The 18,020-nt window shown below is 54.6% G+C and overlaps 1 protein-coding gene across 1 annotated transcript in view; it reads left to right on the top strand.

Moving 5' to 3' along the window:
* The first annotated feature begins 536 nt into the window (after positions 1-536).
* Positions 537-18,020, top strand: part of LOC111141190 (neuralized E3 ubiquitin protein ligase 1B) — a 38,589-nt gene continuing 21,105 nt past the window's right edge. The window contains exon 1 of the mRNA XM_022493579.1: positions 537-567. Within this exon, the coding sequence (XP_022349287.1) occupies positions 537-567 (31 nt within the window). The remainder of the gene's footprint in view (positions 568-18,020) is intronic.

The following is an 18,020-nucleotide window of genomic DNA, read 5'->3' as shown; positions in this document are numbered from 1 at the left end:
CTGTGTACATCTACAGCCCCTGCACCCCGCACCCCGCATAACTGCACCGCCAGGGTGAAGGCTTGGCCCCTGTGGCCCAGCGCCTGGAACAGGGCCCGGCACACACTAGGCCTTATCCAAGTGTGGGAAGAAATGAGTGAAAGGTTTGGCACCCCGAGGGCACCCAACTGCCAGCGCGTCTTCCTGTCCCGGGCGCGGGAGCGGCGAGAGCGGGAGGCTCGGCGGTTCTGCTCCCGCCGCCCGGTCCAAACTTTCAAAAGATGCGACGGCCACGGCCCCGCCTCTGCCTGCACGGTTGGAGGCAGCGGGAGGCGGAGGCGGAGGCGGAGCCAACGGGCTGGGGCCGGTTGGCTCCGCCTTCTCCTCCGGCTGCCACCGCCTCCCTCCAGGCGCCCGCCCCAGCTGCCGCCCGCCGGCTCGCCGGTGCAGCCGCGATGCCCCGGAGCCCTACCCTGGCCCGGGTCCCCGGCCCACCGCGTTGTTAGCCTCCGTGCACCCCGCGCGCGCCGCCGCCAACGCCGCGCCCCGACGCAGCGATGGGCAACACCGTGCACAGGACCCTGCCAGGTATGCCGGGGAGCCCTGCCCGGGAGGCGGGCGCTGGGGTTCCCCTCTCCCCAGGGGACCCGCTGGGTGTCTTCCGGAGAGCCACCCCACCCACTTGGAGCCCTCGGCGCGCAGCGGGCTGGAGTCATCGGTGCCTCCTGGACCCCGGCTCCGCGCGCGCCCCGTGGCTGGGCTTTGCGCTCCAGGAGGACGGGTACCGCGTCCCGGTTACCTTGGGGACCCCAGTCCTCGTTCTTCCTGCTTGGCCAGATGCGCGAAGGGGCCGCTGGGGCGATGCCGCTCGCCCCCTCGCCTTTGTTTCAGCCCGAGGGCGCTGAGGAGGGAGCCCGGGGCGCCCTGGGGCGTGACTGGAGTCGGGCTCCCCAGGGCTTCCGACGCCCAGAACCACCCGTTGTGCCGAGACTGCAGCTGCTGATAGTGGGGGGCGCTTGCAGGGGTACCCCAATTTCCAGCCGCCAGCGCCCCCGCGGCACATGCTGCCTTGGTTTGGCCATGTTCCCACACGCACCCCGGCTGCGCCCCCCTCTGGTGTCCGCTCAGTTGGGGGCTCTCTAGTCCCTCGGAGTCACCACTGCAGAGCGCATCGCCCCCTAGTTAACATCGCCCTAGAATTTCCGGGGCCAGAGTAAGGGGATGGGGGTGAGGTGGGAAGGTGGGAGTAGGGGGCAGAGGAGGACTTGCTAGAGAATACCTGGTGGTAACCGATCACTGGGATCACTGCGCTGGGGGCTCCTTGTCTGGCACTTTGCATACACCCCAGGGCCCAGGCGGCATGCAAAGCAGTTTTTCCTTGTCAAGATGTTTATCCAAATTTTACAAATAAAGAAATTGAGGCTCAGAGGAGGAGAAATGACTCGCCCAAGGTCATACTGCTAATTGGGGGGCGAGTCTGGGTTGGGCCCCATGTCAGTCAGCCCCACACCCCGGTCTTTAGAAAAAGTCTTTATTTTGGCTTAAGGCTGGACATCGGTAGCGTCTTTTAGGCAGAAAGTGAGAGATCTGTGTATTTTTAAAGTACAAAGGCCCAGCTCAGTGGGGAAGCAAGTCGGCTGCTGTGCAAATTTAGTATGAGGTTTTGGGAGAGAGACATATCAGTGGTCTGTGCTCTAACACTCCCATATAGTCCCCCCCGCCCCTTCTAGGCTTTATATAAAAAAATTCGTTGTTTCTTCCTCTGGGGGGTATTGAAATGGAGGATGCTGTGCCTGGGATTCCCAAGGCTAGCCTGTGGAAGAGGAGCCAGCTCCTACTTTATAAGCTTCTGGGCAGCTTTAGGGCCATTGCATTTGAAACCCTCATATTCTCAGACAGGTGAAGTCACCAGCAGGATCATCAGGTAGTTGGAGGCAGAGGTGGGATTTGAACCCAGGTCCACTCATGGACCAGGGGCCTCCACCTCCTCTGAGCAGGGATACTGGCTGGATGGGGATGGAAGGACCCAGCCACCTGGCCCCAGGGGTGTCCAGGCCTGTTGGTCAATATGGCAGCAGATACTCTCCCAGCCACAGATACCTGGCTGCAGCATGGTCCCCTTTGTAAGAGTTCCTAATTAAAAATATTTATGCTGTTCTAGTTTAAAAAAAAAAAAAAAAATCCGATTTGCTACCTGTGGGTCAGCCCTAGGGTGGGTGAAGACACAGCCACAGCCCGGCAGGCTAAAAATAGCTGGCGATTTATATATTCTCCATCCCACAGGGCTCTTGCTCTGTGAACAGGGCCACCCGGGCTAAGAGCCCGGGGTTAAGGTTGTTTTCCCACGGCAGTAGCTAAGTGTGAAAAATTAAAACTCTCCACTGGGGCTGATGCTTGCCCTGAGTTTGAGGAAAGGGACAGAGCTGGAGCTCTGAGGCACATCAGGTTGCCGTACTGAGAATATGAAGGGCCGTTTATTGTTTTCCCGCCTGTGTGTCATTAGTTTCTCACACACACTATGCCATTTTTTACAACTCTGTGTCAGCACACAAGGCTTCCCACACTTGAAATATCCTCCCTTGTCTAGTGCATTTCTTAAAATTTGGCTTAGCTGTCACCTCCTCCAGGAAGCCTTTCTTGACCACCCACACCAATCCCACCCTTCACTCTGCTACCTAGAGACCTTCTGATGGCTCTGCTTGTGCATCCGACCACATTGCATCGTCGTCACCCCTCTCCACAACTGGCCTCAGGGCTGCCTGAGGACAAAAACCATGTCTTGATTATCTTGTATCCCTGGTTGCCCAACCCGGAGCCTAGTGGCTGGCAGGCACTCAAAAACCATGGTAGAGCTCACATGTTGCCTGCGTCTTAGGCTGAAAGAACACTTGGCTCAGTGTTGCCCTGTAGAAATCCTTGTGCTTTCATTCTCAGGAAAAGGACACATGCGTGGGGTTTCTTTTATGGGACTTGAAATAGAGAGCTGGCATTTGCTGAGCACCTGGATTCCATACCAGGCTTCCTGCATATGTGGCTTCATTTACATGCCAAGCATGCTTCTCCTTAAGGCTCCTGCACTTGCTGCTCCTTCTGCCTGGAGCATTCTTCCCCCAGACCTCCACGTGGTTTCCCCCTCGCTTCCTTTACCTCCCTGCTCCAGTGTGGGTACTGCCGTAACCTCCCCTGCCCTGCCCCCGGCATGCCCCACTTGCTCTCTCCCGCTTGGTGTCTCTCCTTAGCATGATCACTGTGTGCCACACGGTGTGTGTACATAGCTGTTTCATCACCTGTCTCCCCAGGGAGGATCTTGTCTTTTTATTCACGGCTGTATATTCAGCACCTGGAGCAGGGGCTAGTATACAGATGTTCGGTACATGCTTGTTGAATGAATGAATGAATGTAATGCCCGCAACAGCCCTGCAAGGGACGGATCATCATCTCCATTTACAGATAAGGAAACCAAGGCTCAGAAAGATAAAATGACTCATCCCAGCTCACACGGCTCCCCCCGTTTGGAATCTAGGTTGATTTGGCTCCGAAGTTCTACATTCTTCCTCCAACGTTGTGGTACCCTCCCAATCCATGGTTCAGATAACTTGTGTTGGGTGCCCCCAAGTGACTCTGTCATGTCACTGTGTGCAATAATGACATGCCAAAGAAAGGGAGTGTCCTTTACGATTGACGTGGGAAGCCCCTTGGCAGTCTTCACAAAGGGCATCAGCAAATTCAGACGAATGCCCTATAAAGAGAAATGTCCAGGAGCCAGCGCGAGAACTCGCATTTGCCAAGCTCCTACTGTATGCATCACCCGTGTCTTTCTAGTTGCAGTTCAGTACTGCGGAGTAAGGTGCCATGCTTCTCCATTTTGTGGATGAGGAGAATGAGGCACAGAGAGGTTCAGACACTTGACCCAACTCACACAGGTTGGCAGAGGCAAAGCTGGGTTTAGAAGACCTTATTCCTAATACCACATGATCCTTTTCTCTGGACCCTGTTCCCTTTCTCTGGGGTTTGTAAGAATAAAAATAAAAGTAAACACATGGAGCTCGGGGAGGATGGAATTCCAGCGCGGTGGGGCTCTCCCCCCCTTCCCCCTTCTCACCAGCGCATTGCAACCCTCCTGCCAGCGCGCCTCCAGGGCTCCCCCACAGTTCTGATTGGAGAAGAGACTGAATTCAAACTGCCAGTTGGGTTTAATCATTAAGTTGGTCCACGCTTGACCAAGTCAATGGCCCTTTTTAGTGTTAGTTCAATAGTTTGGCATCCTGGAGCTTGGAGTGAGAGAAGTATGTTGACCTTAGTCTGTGCCCAGCTCTGCGTCAAGGACTATACCCACAAATCCTTGTAACAACCCTTTAGGAGGACTATATTTAGCCCCATTTTCCAGGCAGGCAACATCTGTCCTTAGGGGCCATGTGCCCAGGCTAGAGTGATTCCCAGGGTCTGTCCTGCCCTGCATTTTCCTGAGTGTGCATCCTCATTCATTTAACTGACATTTTGGGGCACCTGTCATGTGCCAGGCCCCGGGGGTCTAGCTGTGAATGGGATGAAAGCCACCAGAGGCCCCCATGGAGCTGGCCTCTAGTGGAAGAGGAACGGGACACGTAGCTGGTTATATCCCGGAGAGCACAAGGTGCTACAAACCCCGCCTCAGAGAGAGAGGCATGCGGGGGCCCAGGGCCCCAAACAAGGCCTGGCCACCAGACCAACTGGTCTGTCTACTGTGGCTCATGCATGACCAGCTTTTTAAAAAATTTAATGACAGAATAGAACAAAACAAACAAAAAAAATCAAGCACATTGAGGTAGTAAGGAGAATTTTTCTTCATAGATTTTATTTCCATTGTGCCTGCATGTGTGTGTGCTGGGCTCCATGGGCCCCATCAATGAAGAGTTGTGGGGCGACCACTCACTGGTCCACAGCAGCGGGAGGTCTGGTGTTTGGGTCTAGAGCAGGGACCCTAGCATCCAGGTGCCCGGCTTCAAATCTCAGCTCAGCCGTTGCTCAGTAGAGTGACTCTGGGCAAGGTGCTTCCCTCTGTGTGCCTCAGTTTCCTCACTGTGAAGTGAGGGCCATAGGGGGAGTGCCCTCATGGTTGGGGTGGCAAGAATTAAATGGAAAAGGGCAGGTAATCTTAGCACAGTGCCTGGGGCTTTCACAGTCATGGTTATCATGGTTATGTGGAAAGAGAGGACTTGAGCCTGCCCCTGGGGTTCCCTGTTGGGGACGAATGACAGGTGCCCTTCACTTTCTGCCTTGAAAGCCTGGTCCAGGTGATTTTGAGCCTTGAACCCGGGGCTGTATTGGGAGGCATCCCTTTCACGTGTACTGACAGCTGCAATTCCCAAGGCCTCTCCAGCTTTGTCTGGGACACCAGATTTCTGATGAGAAGACTCGTGGCAGATTGCATTTTACCATTTCCATTTGTTCACCAGACCTCCAGGCTGGGCTCTCTGCTGAGCCTGGGGTTAAACCTGGGTTTAGGGACTCAAGGTCTAGTGGGAAAGACCAACAAGGACAGGACAGTTACTGTAAGTGGGGTAGGGGGGCCCTGGGGGCCGTGAGAGCCCAGAGCAGGATGCAGGAAGGCTTCCTGGAGAAGTTGCTTGTCTGGTGAGACCAGAAAGCAGAAAAGTTAGCCAAGAGAAGGAAATGAGCAAAGCTGTTCAAGACAGAGGGGCTAGGTGTGCAGAGGCCTGAGCGGAGGGAGAACGGGGCATACGTGGGAAGCCGTGGCCTTCTGGGGGTTCCAGTGTAAGTAGAAGTGGCCCATAGGGATAGAGCGGTGGGCAGAAGCCGTGTCAGAGGAGCGGATGGTTTCTTGCAGGCCAGCCTGCGTCAGGAGGCTTCGATTTCTTAGCTGCCGTGCTCCCTGCCGGGATGATGTGCGGAAGTTGCCAGCAGGGGCATGCAATTTCACTGGGCTTGGCCATCAGAGCTGTTTAATCTTCCCCACGGACAAGAAGAGTCAGCTCTGCCCTCTTTTGGACCAAAGGGCTTTCTGTACTTTGCGGTGCTCTATGAGGGCTTAAAATAGAAGCCCAGAAGCCAGGTGTGCGCTTCCAGCGGGGAGGGCAAAGGAAGGAGGCCTGGGTGGAGCCCTGTAGGTAGTGAGCGCTCACCTGGGCAGCAGCAGAGCGCTCCCAACTCCCGCCGGCTTGCCGCATTCCGGGACTTTAGCCTGTTCATCCTCTCTCACTGGTCAGGAGCAGCCTTCCAGAAGTAGTCTCCCATTCCACAGATAAAGAAACTGAGCTCAGAGGGGAAAGGAGCCGTGCCCTGAGACCGGCAGCCAGAAAGTAGCAGAGTGGAATCTGACCCCAGGCCTGCCCAGCCCCAGAGCTCCTTCTCCTCCATCACCAAAGGGCATGGCGCCCTGCGGCCTCTTGGGGCTGCTGCCCCTTGTCCTCATCCCGAGCCCCACCCCTGTCAACAGGTCCTGCCTGCAGGTGCCTCTTCCCACCTTTTTTGTCCTTGGGAAGATGAATTACTTCTGTCTGCCCGTTCACTCCTTACCCCTCCTGACCTCACCCAGGGCCTGTAGACTTGGTGGCCCTGGAGAAGGGCGAACTTGATCTCTGCACCCCTTCTCTGAGGTTCCTGCCTGGTAACCATTGGCCTGTGGTTGACCACCCCTACCTGCCATTTGCAGGTGTCACAGTGCGCCCACACCCTTTCCCCTGAGCCCAGCCACTCATGGGCCCTGCCCGCCCAGAGGGCCAGGCAGCACCCAGCCATCAGTCAGCAAGGGTATGGGGCTCAGGTGGGAGCCCTTTGTCACCCAGCACCCAGGCTTTCCTGCAGGTGAGGAGCGTCGTGTCTCTGGACCGTGCTGTCATTCTCAGCAGAGCTGGTGACGGCACAGGCTGCGGCCCTTCATGCCTACATTAGCCGGACAAGCAGCTTGACCTCTCTGTGCTTGGGTTCTCTCTTCTGCAGAAAGAGGGTGATGATGTCACTTCACAGGCATGCAGGACATCTGACAGATAGTGAGTGCTCCCACGGGGTGCCTGTTAGGATTATGTACTCACGGGGGAAACCAGCCCCTGCTCTGCACTGAGCCCTGTGCTCCTGGGGGAGACAGACCCAGAAGACACACACTTGTGTCACACAGCTGGTCTGTGCCAGACGCTGTTATGAGTAGGTCCCTGCATTTGACCCTCAGAACAAGCCTCAGGAGACAGCTACTGTTGTTACTCCCTTATGACTGTTGAGAGAACAGAGAGGCACAGAGAGGGAGAGTAACTTGCCCATGGGCACACAGCTCGAGGAGTCCAACATGATCGCTTCGAGAAGGCAAGGATGTCTGTCTGGGACTATGACTGGCAAGTCAGGGTGGGAGGTCGGGTGGGCCCGGAAGCCTTCATGGTGTTAGGCAGAAATCTGTAAGCATCCTGGCACATTCGATTTTGGTTGTTCACCAGCTCCTTAGGTGTCTGTCTCACATCCTGCCTCTGGGCATGGTGGGGTGGGGATGGCCTCTAAGTGGCCTATGGGCTCACCGAGGGGACCCCAGCTGATATTCCCCAAAGCCTGATGTGTAGCTCTCCAACCCCCTTTCAAAGCAGGTCAGGGGACAGCTGATGTCCTGAGGGCTTTCTAGACTGCAAAGCAAGGCCCCATGTCATCCCCAGGGGAGTAGAGAATTCCTATCGATATGGCCTGGGAGCTCTCTGCAGATCCCCGCGGTCAAAGAGCAGACCCGCTGGGGAAGGGCACCGCGGACCAAACACAGACAGGACCAGTGCGGGGCCTTCATGTGGAGGCAGATTTGAGCTCAACCAAAGGAAGAACTTTCTAACTGTGGAAGCAGTCCGCAGGGCAGCGAGGTGTTTAGCACTGGCGTTTAGCCTGGCTGGGACTTGATGTGGGCATCGTGGTGGCAACTGAATATCAGATGGACCCAGGATGAACTGTTCGTCCATCCCAGGGGGATGCTCTTCCAGGGGTCCCCTGGGGTCTTACGGGGGTGCTCTCTGGTGTTCATCTGCTGAACACCTGCAGACCCCTTCACAGTCTTTCTTTTATAACATCCTTCGGCCGGTTCTTCAGGTTGGAAGTTCTTTGGCCCATTTGATGGCTCAGACCCTGGGACACAGAAAGATGCAGCCACCTGCCCTTGCCGGGGTCTGGGACCGTTGTCTTTGGACATCAGGCCCAACTCACCCTTGTCCCTTTTTCTCTCTTTGTTCTTATTACTGAGGCTCAGCTGGCCTCATGCCTCACTTCTGTGCAGTGGGGAGAAAGTGCTTTTACAAGTAAGCCATGTGGGGAAATGAGTGGAGTGGGGGTGTCGGGGGGCAGTGTTGGCCCTGGGCACGGTGCCCACAGCTATTCACAAGTGTGCTCTGTTTATATCCTCAACATTACACATTGTTTATATTACAATTCTATTCCTTGGGCACGTGTTTTCTTTCCTTTTTCCCCACGGATGATGGATTTAAGAGATGGGTGGGCACACGCATACCCTGTGTCTCCCAAGATGGGTCGGCTTAGTAACTTTCCACTCCACAGAAGAGCTTCCCTTCCCCTCAAGGTTCAAGGCAATTCAAGGTCAGGAGATGGGACAGTGGAATTTCCCTGACTCCGAGGATGGCCCAGACCTTCATCTCTGCAGACAAAGTCCCCCCAGGGACTCTGTTCCTAGGACTAGAGAGTGATTGGAACCTGCCTCCTATCTGGCAGATGCAGACGATGGGGACACTGGGGACCTGAGCTTTGTGCCGGTTCACACAGCAATTACAGACGAGCTCTTTGCCAGAATCCCAGGAGAGGTGGTGGAAAGAGCCCTGGTTTCAGAGGAAGACTTGAGTTCAAATAGTTCTACTGTATCTAACCTGGGTCACCCTGGGCAAGTCATGTCCCTCTCTGAGCCTCCACTTCCTCATCTCTAAAAGGGGGAGAATGATGGTACCTCCTTTACAGGGAGGCAGTGAGGTATACATGGGGAATTCCGTGAGAAGACAAGATGAGGACTGCATGAAGGCGAGGAAGCTGTCTCCTAAAATGGGTGGGCTGAGGTGGAGGGTGGGGAGGAACAATAGGACCAGTCGTCCTGTTCCTCTCAGGTCCCCGTGAGAGATCACTAGAACACCCACTGGTTGGCTAGAGAAGCCATTCTGAAGAATGGTCAAGAGCACACATGGTTTTGGATCCACGTCAGAGTCCAGTCCTGACCCAGCTGTTCACCTGAACCATGCAGGCTTTCCGCAGCAACCTCAGTCCTCACTCATTCGGAGGACGGTCAGCATGGCGGAGGAGGTGGAGGGAAACGAGAAAGCTGGGGAAGCGGAGTGGGAGAGGCACCCTTCAGAGTCACTTCTTTGCGGGCCTCAGAGCCAAATGGGCAGGGAAGGAAACATTAGTTGAGAACCTGCTGTGTGCCGGGCACTGTGCTCTACTCCTTCTGTGCAGGGATGACGTCTACACTTTGCCTAAAGCAGCCAGAGGCCTCTCTTCCCTAACCTTGTGAACCAGGCTGGTCTGGGTTCAAATGCTAACTCCACCACGTCCTGGCTGTGTGGCCTCCGGCAGCTCTCCCAACCTCTCTGAGCCTCCCTGCCTCATTGGGTCTGGTAGCAGTCGCCTCCCCAAGGAGGACCATAGGAGGTCTGGGGAGCACGGAGCCGATGGTAGTCTCTGCATTATCCCCTGGAAGGTCTGTCTCTCTGACCAAGCCCCACCCCCAATTCCTTTTCTGGGCCTGGGGGGCCCATCCCTACCCCCCTACCCACCACCCCCCCCAAGCTGTAATCAGTCACCGGCTTTCCTTTTTTAGACGCTGCTTATTGTTCCTCTCAAGTTCCGCCAAACTGGCCTTTGAGCTGCTCAAAACAAGCTGATTGATGACATTCCCCCCACCACCACCCCTCCCCAAGACCAAGCCAGGGCATCCCTCCACCACTCCCACCAGAAGGCGGTTTAAGCTACTTGGACATAGTCTAGCTCTTTCCCCCCCACCCCGCAGGTCAGGAGACGAGCAAGAGACCCTGGGGGTGGAGTGAGGCATGAAACAGGAAAGGCGCAGCCTTTGGAGTCAGACAGGACCAGAGTCGAAAGCGGACACTGCCCTTGCAAGCTGGGTGGCCTCTGTGAGGGTATCCAGAGAGGGGCCTCGGTTTTGTCATCTGGGAGCCACCTGGCAGTGGGTGGTGAGGGGCAGAGGGGCCGCACGGCAGGCCCACGGCACACACGTGGTGTGCCACAGAGGCAGTCGCTGCCCCCTTGGAGCCAGCCAACACCGCCCAGCTGTGGGGCCTGCGAAGAACCCCGCCTTGGCTCCAGGAGCTGGAACAGCGCAGTTCAAGGAGGGCTTTCTCCTTCAGTGTTGCTTTGGGCCTGAGAAGCAGGACAGTGGATCTATGGTTCCAAAAAATCAGGCTGGAGCCCTGCAGGTTAGTGAGTGGCCGGGTGGCCGGGCCTCACCCAGCCCACGGGAGAGGCTGTCCTCACGGCAGAGAGAAGGAGAAAGTTGGTGGACTCAGCCAGCTTATCACCAGGCCGCTGCCAGGAGCTGCCTGGAGGAGAAGCAGGTGCCGAGGGGCAGGACCGTACCAGCAGCTGGAAGCAACATTCAAAACCTGAACTGTTTTTCTTACTCCTGCTATGCTAGGTCATTTTGATAGGCTGAGAAGAGAGAGAGGAAGTTTCTATGGGAAGAAGCCGGGCTTGACTCTCATTCTTTATAAAGAGGTGGATCCTCAGGGTTCCTCCCTGCTCCAAACAATTCTGTGGTCCCCAGAGCCTTCTTGAGGAACTTCTCCCCCTCTGCATGGCCTTTAAGACCGTTTGTGATGCGGCCCCGGGCTCTGGCTCCAACTTCCCCTCTGTCTTCTGCCCTACACTCCTTTTAGTTCCTTAAGTACATTACACTCATTCTCACCTCCAGGCCTTTGTCTGTGCTATTCCCTCTGCATCAAATACAATTCTCCAACCCTATCAACCTCCTAGCCACTTCTGCCTCAGCCCTGTAGCATGGCTGCTCTGAGAAGCGTCCCCATGGCGCCAGCCCTGCCCACCACCCACCCTGCACAGTCCTGGTATCGGTGTCTGCCCCTCAGCCAGTCTCAGATCACAGGACAAGGACTGTGTGTGACTTGTCAGCGCATGTGTCCCGGCAGCCAGAACAGGCCCTGGCATGGAGTGCGTGCTCCTGAAAAGTCAGATGAAGGAGGAAGTGATGTACTTGAGAGAGAATGAAGGCACTTCCCCCTGCTCCCTGCCCCAAAGTGCCAGTGGGACCCTAACCAGGGGAGCTGGCCCCTGGGAATTTCCTGGGGCTTGGAGTTTCCTGGGGCAGTTTATCAGGAAGAGACCTCAGTGAAGGGGCCCAGCAGAGGGTCAGAATGGGCTAGAAAATCCTGACTCCGCTGAGCACACTTCAAGGGGGCATTGGGATGACCTCACCCCCTGGGAACTCGGTGCATCTGAGCCCACTTGAGCCAAGAGGGCTGCCACTTAGGCCTGGAAGGAGTAGGCTTTGCTCCCAACAAGCAGCGTCGCGTGACCTCCGGCCTCCCTCCCCAGCCTCCTCATAGGTGTTGACAGGAGTGTGGGTACTTCCCAGCTGTGCTGGGGTGACCAGGTTTTGTTTGCAAAGAAAAGGGAGGGGAGGAGCAGGGTGGCAGTTACCAGTGTGGGCTGGCCCCCTTCCATCCTGGCCTCCCAGGTTCTCTGAAACAGAGAACAAAGTCCCGTTACGCTGGCATCTGTCCCGTGGGTGCCTGTCACTGCCCCATTCGGCAGAGGTGAGGGAAGGTTGGTTATTTTTTTCCCAGCCCGCTTTCAAACCCACCAATGGCAAAAGTACTTCGTGTTGCCAGAGAAGACATATTCTTGTCTGGCTTTGGGTGGAGGGAAGCCTTACCAATACCGGCCTTGTGTTTTCCTCTGTAAAGGACATAAACACACACACCATGTTGCCAATAGCATTGATTTGAATTGCGGACCTGGACAAATGTCACTTGAACCAGCCTCTTCTCACCGGAGGTATACTGTCTGAGCCTAGAGGTAATAGGAGTCTAGGAAGCTCCTGAAATTGTATGCCAAATTATGTTCACGGAGTGTTGGCATTTTTCGGGGGAGAGAGGCCTATACAGCTTTCATCATCCTTCACAAGGGCCATGACACTTGCTTCCAGTGGTTATAGGGGGCTGCTTTGGAGAAGGGGTGGGGTATGGAAGGGCCCAGGCTTGGCCCTCTGCTGCCACTGCCCAGATTTGCAGCCTTGGTTTTCCCCTCTGGAAAACGAAGGTGGTAAAACCTATCCTGCAGGGTCATCCCAGAGACTAAATCGAATAAACAGAGGCAATCACTGGCCCGTAACAGGGGTTCAGTAAAGGGCTGCATGTGAAAGGAGGGTACAGAATAGACCGTTCTCCCGGCTGGCGATTCCCTTTCCCTGTGGAGTGGAATCTGCTGAAAATTTCAGCCAGAATGCCATCTGCTGAATGCCAGCACGCTGGAAGCTGTCATCTCAGCGGCCAGAGAAGCTGGGGTGTTGCTTCCTGTCATCCTCTTGGCCGTAAATGCCATTTGCTCAGGCTCTTTTTAGATCAATGGAGAGGATGGGCTGGGACAACAAGCGAGGCACATTTGGGACACTGCTGGGATGGCTTAAAAATGGGCTCCTGTCCTTGGACACTAAGGAAAGGCGACCCCAGGGTTTTTAAGAGGCCTTTCCTGGTCAAGGTCACCAGCCCTCCATGGAGAAACATGTCCAGATGTATTTCCCCAGACCTACAGGTAGACTTCTCTGATGTCAAAGGATGTTAGAAACCTTTTCTTGTCAAAGGAACAAAGTAAGGTGGCTGATGGGAAAGACCACGTGTTTAGTGAACACCTACTATGTGCCACGCATCGTGTCTGAGGAACTTAGCTTGCCAACTCAAAACTGCTCACAGCGGTCTTGCAGGATGGTGAGGACTCCTGCCAGTTTTGGAGGTCTGGGCGGGGAGACCCAGAGAAGTTAGGCATGGACCTTAACATCACACCACTATGAAATGATAAAACAGAATTTAAACCCACATCTGTCTGACTCCAAGCCTGTGTTCTTTTTAACTGCCTCTCACACGGAGATTTAGGAAATGAGACTCTGGGAGAGATGGAGGTGAAGGGCTCCCCCAGAAGTTGGATCTGCTGTTCCCACAGGGAAGGAAAGGAACGTTCAGTGATCATCTACTATGTGCCAGGATTTCTGCCCGATCTCTGTGCTCTCCCGGCCTCTCAGCAGCCCAAGACAGGGGCCTAAGGTCACACAGCATTCCAGATGAAAAACTGCACCACTGGGAAGTGACGTGACCACCCAGGGCCCCCAGGCAAATCAGCAGCAAAGCTCAGGCTCGAACCCAGAGCCCAGGAGGGGTGGTCTAAAGGACGGACGTGGGAAAAGCACATAGCCACCACCCAAGCTGCTCTTCCGTCCACTGTCTTACCCAAGGACTTGTCCAAGGCTGGGCAGTGGCAACATTTATTTAGTCAGAAGAGAGTCCCGTCCTCCCTAACTGTCCATAGCCACTCAATATGCCCCCCCCCCATCACGGCCCCTATGCTTATTAATTTTTTATTAAAGATTGTATTTATTTGACAGAGAGACACAGCGAGAGAAGGAACACAAACAGGGGGAGTGGGAGAGGGAAAAGCAGGCTTCCCACTGAGCAGGGAGCCCAGGACCCTGGGATCATGACCTGAGCCGAAGGCAGATACTTTACGAAGGAGCTGCCCAGGCACTCCTGCCCCTACATTTAGAGTCCAGGCACTGCTTCCCTGACAAAATGCTGGAAAGACCCTTCCCTGTGGTCTTGGCAGGGCTGGAGCATCCTTTGGTCAACTGTGAGGCTGGGCCAGGAATGTCTCCTGCTCCCTCCTACGCATGGGATGGGCTCCTGCAGCAGTCTCCTGGGACCCCACTGCACAAGACCCCCTCTGCCCTGCCTTGTCCTTAGAGTCCCTGGGTCGGATTCCCTGACCAGAAGAGCAGGGGGCTCCCTGGACATAGTGGGTACCCTCACAAGGCTGGCGGGTGCTCAGCCTTCCGGGGAAGGAGGGGGGCCTGGGGCCTGTTCCCGGACATGGTGTGGGGGCCTCTTCTTGGTCAAAGGCTTTCTCACCCCTGACAGTGTGCCTGTTTGAATCTGGTGCTGGCGCCAGCAGCTAGGAACCTCTGTGCCCACAGACTCGGCCATTTGGGGGAACAGCTGAAGTGATCCCAGGAGGGGAATGGTGGGGGACATTCTGGCCCTCGATGGACTATTCCGCAGCCATGAAACCTAAGCACTGGGAGGCTCCAGGAGCCATGTGGGGAAAATGGTTTTTTATATAATGTCGAGTTAAGAAACAAAAAGGCAGGAGCACCTGGGTGGCTCAGATGGTTAAGCGTCTGCCTTCAGCTCAGGTCATGATCTCCAGGTCCTGGGATCAAGCCCCGTGTCAGGCTCCCTGCTCAGTGGGGAGTCCGCTTCTCTCTCTCTCTCTGCCTCTCCACCTGCTTGTGCTCTGTCTCTTTCTTAAATGAATAAATGAAATCTTTAAATCTTCTAAAAAAAAAAAAAAAAGGCAGGAAGCAAAACTGGATGTGGCCTCTGACTGCAGGGAAGTTGAAAAAGCTGCTCGGGACTACTTAGTACTCAGTACGTGCGTGCTGCTTACGGAAACAGGCTGGGACCGGAGGAAGGAATGCTGGTTTGGGGTCAGGTGTTGCTGGGCCTACATCACAACACAGCTTCTCGAAGCTGAGGGGAAGGGTCTCTGCTGCCAGGAGCTTTGTTTCTCACCTAGAAAATCCTGCAGGTGAAGATTCTGAAAAGTAGCTACAATCCCATGTCCCAGGAGACATCTAGCATGAGGCACAGCATCGAGGGAGGGCACAGCCAGCAGCCCTTCCATGGAGAAGGGCCGGACAGAGACCATGGAAAATGCCACATGAGTTAGGGTGTGAAGGGAGAGAGAAAGGAGGTATTTTTCTCCTCCCTGCTGAACTTTCTATAACATGGCTGTGGCGTTTCAACTTCAGGTTTTCTGTTGACATTTCCAAACTAAGATGTTCTGCAGGATCCCTGAGGCCCGCGTTCATACTTCTGTTTCTTGTGGAAGCCACTTTCCCTGAGCCCAGCTAAAACCAGACAGCGATGTACAATTGGGAGATTAATTATTGTTCTTTCATCTTAAGCATTTTCAATTTGTATAAATAACACATCCTCTTAGACACTTTCACTCTGGTCTTTTTACCTCATGCCAGGGCAGTGGATTCTGAGCGGGTAGAAAGAGTGTTTATCCCTCACTCCCTAAAGGAAGTTGGATAGTATTATCAAGATTCAACAAGTATGTAAACTTCGCAGGTCACTGGCTGCATTTTATCCTAACATATAGCTGGTTTTACAGGAAACTTCCCCTTGTAGGAACAAAGCAGTGGGTCTCCCCAGCCAGCATTCATTTCAACCGCCAGCCCCCTCTAAAAGAACATCTACTAGGATTCCCAAGCTGTTGGGTAAAGAAATTCTGAGAGAGAGAAGGTTGGGGAAAGAGCAGTGATGTCAGGGAGAGGAAAATAATCACATAACCATGGCTTGTGGGCTTTGGTGCTCAGAAGCGCTTTTGATCTGTGGTCATATTTAGTGTTTCCTGGAGACTGTGCCAGCTGTGGAGACCTTGGGGAGAATTCAGCCTGTGGACACTGGAGGAAGTGTCTCAGCCCAGAGAAGCTGGGTGGCTTGCACGAGGCTACAGTGTGCATGGAGAACGTGGACTCTGTGGTCCCCGGGCGGCCTCTCTTGATAGTTTACACTGGGGTTGTACTTCCTCGACTTGCTTGATTTTTGTCCCCTGAAACAGCTCTCCAGCCGGCCCTTGCTCTTATCCTTGTGGTTCTGGAGATGGCCCGCAGTATGGCTCGGGGTTTACCCTCCTTGCTGCCCAGGGAGCCCCTGCCTTTCAGCCTGCTCTGCTGAAGGCCCTTCTTAGCCCCCTCTCCCTCCTGCCCCATACAAGGTTACTATCAATCAAGGCTGTTTGGGTTGCAAATATCAGAAACCTGGCTCGACGTGGCTTATAAGCAAAAGATGTTCTCCTTATCCCCCTTGGGTGGAAGTAACCTCTGCCATTCTGCCTCCTGCCTCAGAGGTGGTCTGCCCGGACCCCTACTGACCCTGAACTCCGCAGGCCCTTCTCCTTCTTTGGGCCCATTTCCCCATCTGAAAAATGGGCTTATCAGAGAAGAGGATTTCTGAGGTCTGCTCTAGCTCTAAAATAGAGGCAGCAGCTGGGATATATCCAGTGCCTGAAGTGTGCCTGGCACACACAGGGAGAATCAAAGATGAAATGAAAAAGCCCCTGCCCTTAGGATCCAGCCCTAGTATCTCCCTATCCCTCCTCACCACCTCTCTGCTTCCCCGTCAAGTATCCATTTTGTCTTATTTATCAACTATATTAATCACCCAAAGCTAGTATATGGAATATTTCCTTGCTTATTAAAACCTCAAAATTTGCAATCTCTACTACCTTCAAAACATATCCAGAATCTGACCCCTTCTAGCCACCCTGACAGGTACCTCCCCACCTCCCAATCTCAGCCTTCATCATCTGTGCCTGGAATAATCCAGTAGCCTTGTCCTCAGCCCCCAGCTCCCTCAACCACCCCCTGCCAGCAGTCCCCTCTCCACACAGCAGCCTCATCACTTCTCTGCTAGAAACCTCCAGTAACATCCCTTTCACTGTGGTAAATTGGCTTAAAAAACAAGCAGCAACCACGGCCTCTCCTCCCCCTCCCCCACTCCCCGCTCCAGCTCTGCTCTCATTTGCTTCCACTTCCCACACCTGCTCACACCAGCCCCGCTGGCTTCCCTGCTGTTTCTCAGCCACACCAGCTCATTCCCACCTCAGGGTCTTTCCACTGGTTTTTGCCCCTGCCTGGAAGGGACACCCCCCCCCCCCCCCCCCCCCCCCCCACCCCGCCCAGCTACCCTCATGGCTCAATCCCTTCACCTCTGCTCAAAAGTCACTGCTTCAAGAGGCCCTCTGTGAACCTAGTACTTTACTCTTTCCCACTTCCTGACTGCATTTCTCTGTCAGGCTTCCCACCAGGTAGAGTACGTTTTACTTCTTGTCTTTGTCCCCCGCCCCAGAATGTCCACTTCTTCAGAGTGGGAACCTCATCCTTCTTGGATACTACTGTATTTCCGATGCCTAGCATGGTACCTGGCTAAAACACTACGTGCTCATTAAAGATTTGTTAAACGAATGATTAGAGTCCCTTAAATTCTTTTCTTTTTTTCTCCTTCTGCAGGACCTTGGCTTCTGACCTTATATTTTGTCTTCTAGGGATTACTGGCTTCTGTTTGGAGAGGGGCCTCCAGCTTCCCAGCATGGCTTTCTACCTCCCCCACAGGCTTGGGGAGGGGAACCATAGCTTCCCTAGCTCATCAGTACACCTCTCTTCATTTTCCCCTGTCCTCGCTCCCCTTTGTCTCAGTATTAGTGGAAGCCCAACAATGTGCCCAGAGCGCAGTGAACCCCATGGCTGGGTGTGGGAGGAGTGGTCCCCACAACAGCCTCTCATTCCCTAAAGTGACTATTCTTCTCCCATGACTGCAGACCACTATGGGCCAGGGGTTGCCTGCAATTTATAAGCCCTTGCCATGAAAACTGTACTCAGCTGCTATTGTGAAGGAGCAGCAGAGACTCGTGCAATAATTCCCCACCCTGCCGTCTCCCAGGCTGCCAGAGCCAGGAACTGCTCCTGGGATGGAGGAGGACAGGTGGAAATGATGAAGCCCCCACCTCAACTCTCAGGCACCGGAGTTTGTGGCCAGCAGCCCGCTCCTTTGAACCAAGACCCTCCCGAGATTCTCCAGGTCCTCTGGGGCAAAATTCCCTTAGAAATGAATCCTCAACAGTGCATGTTCTAGAAAAGCCAACCTTGCTTATAAAGAATGCCTTCATTTTCTATGGGTAAATGGCTGGCGGGCGGGGGTTGGGGGGGGAAGAGGGGGAGTCACAGAATAGAGTGACTTTGTTGTGATAGCCTTGGGCAGGCTGGCGGTAGCTGG

This window comes from Enhydra lutris, unplaced genomic scaffold (assembly GCF_002288905.1).
Source record: "Enhydra lutris kenyoni isolate GAN:26980312 unplaced genomic scaffold, ASM228890v2 scaffoldscaffold5, whole genome shotgun sequence".
Lineage (NCBI taxonomy): Eukaryota > Metazoa > Chordata > Mammalia > Carnivora > Mustelidae > Enhydra > Enhydra lutris.
The sequence above is the reverse complement of the archived record's forward strand: the minus strand, read 5'-3'. Positions and strand labels throughout refer to the sequence as shown.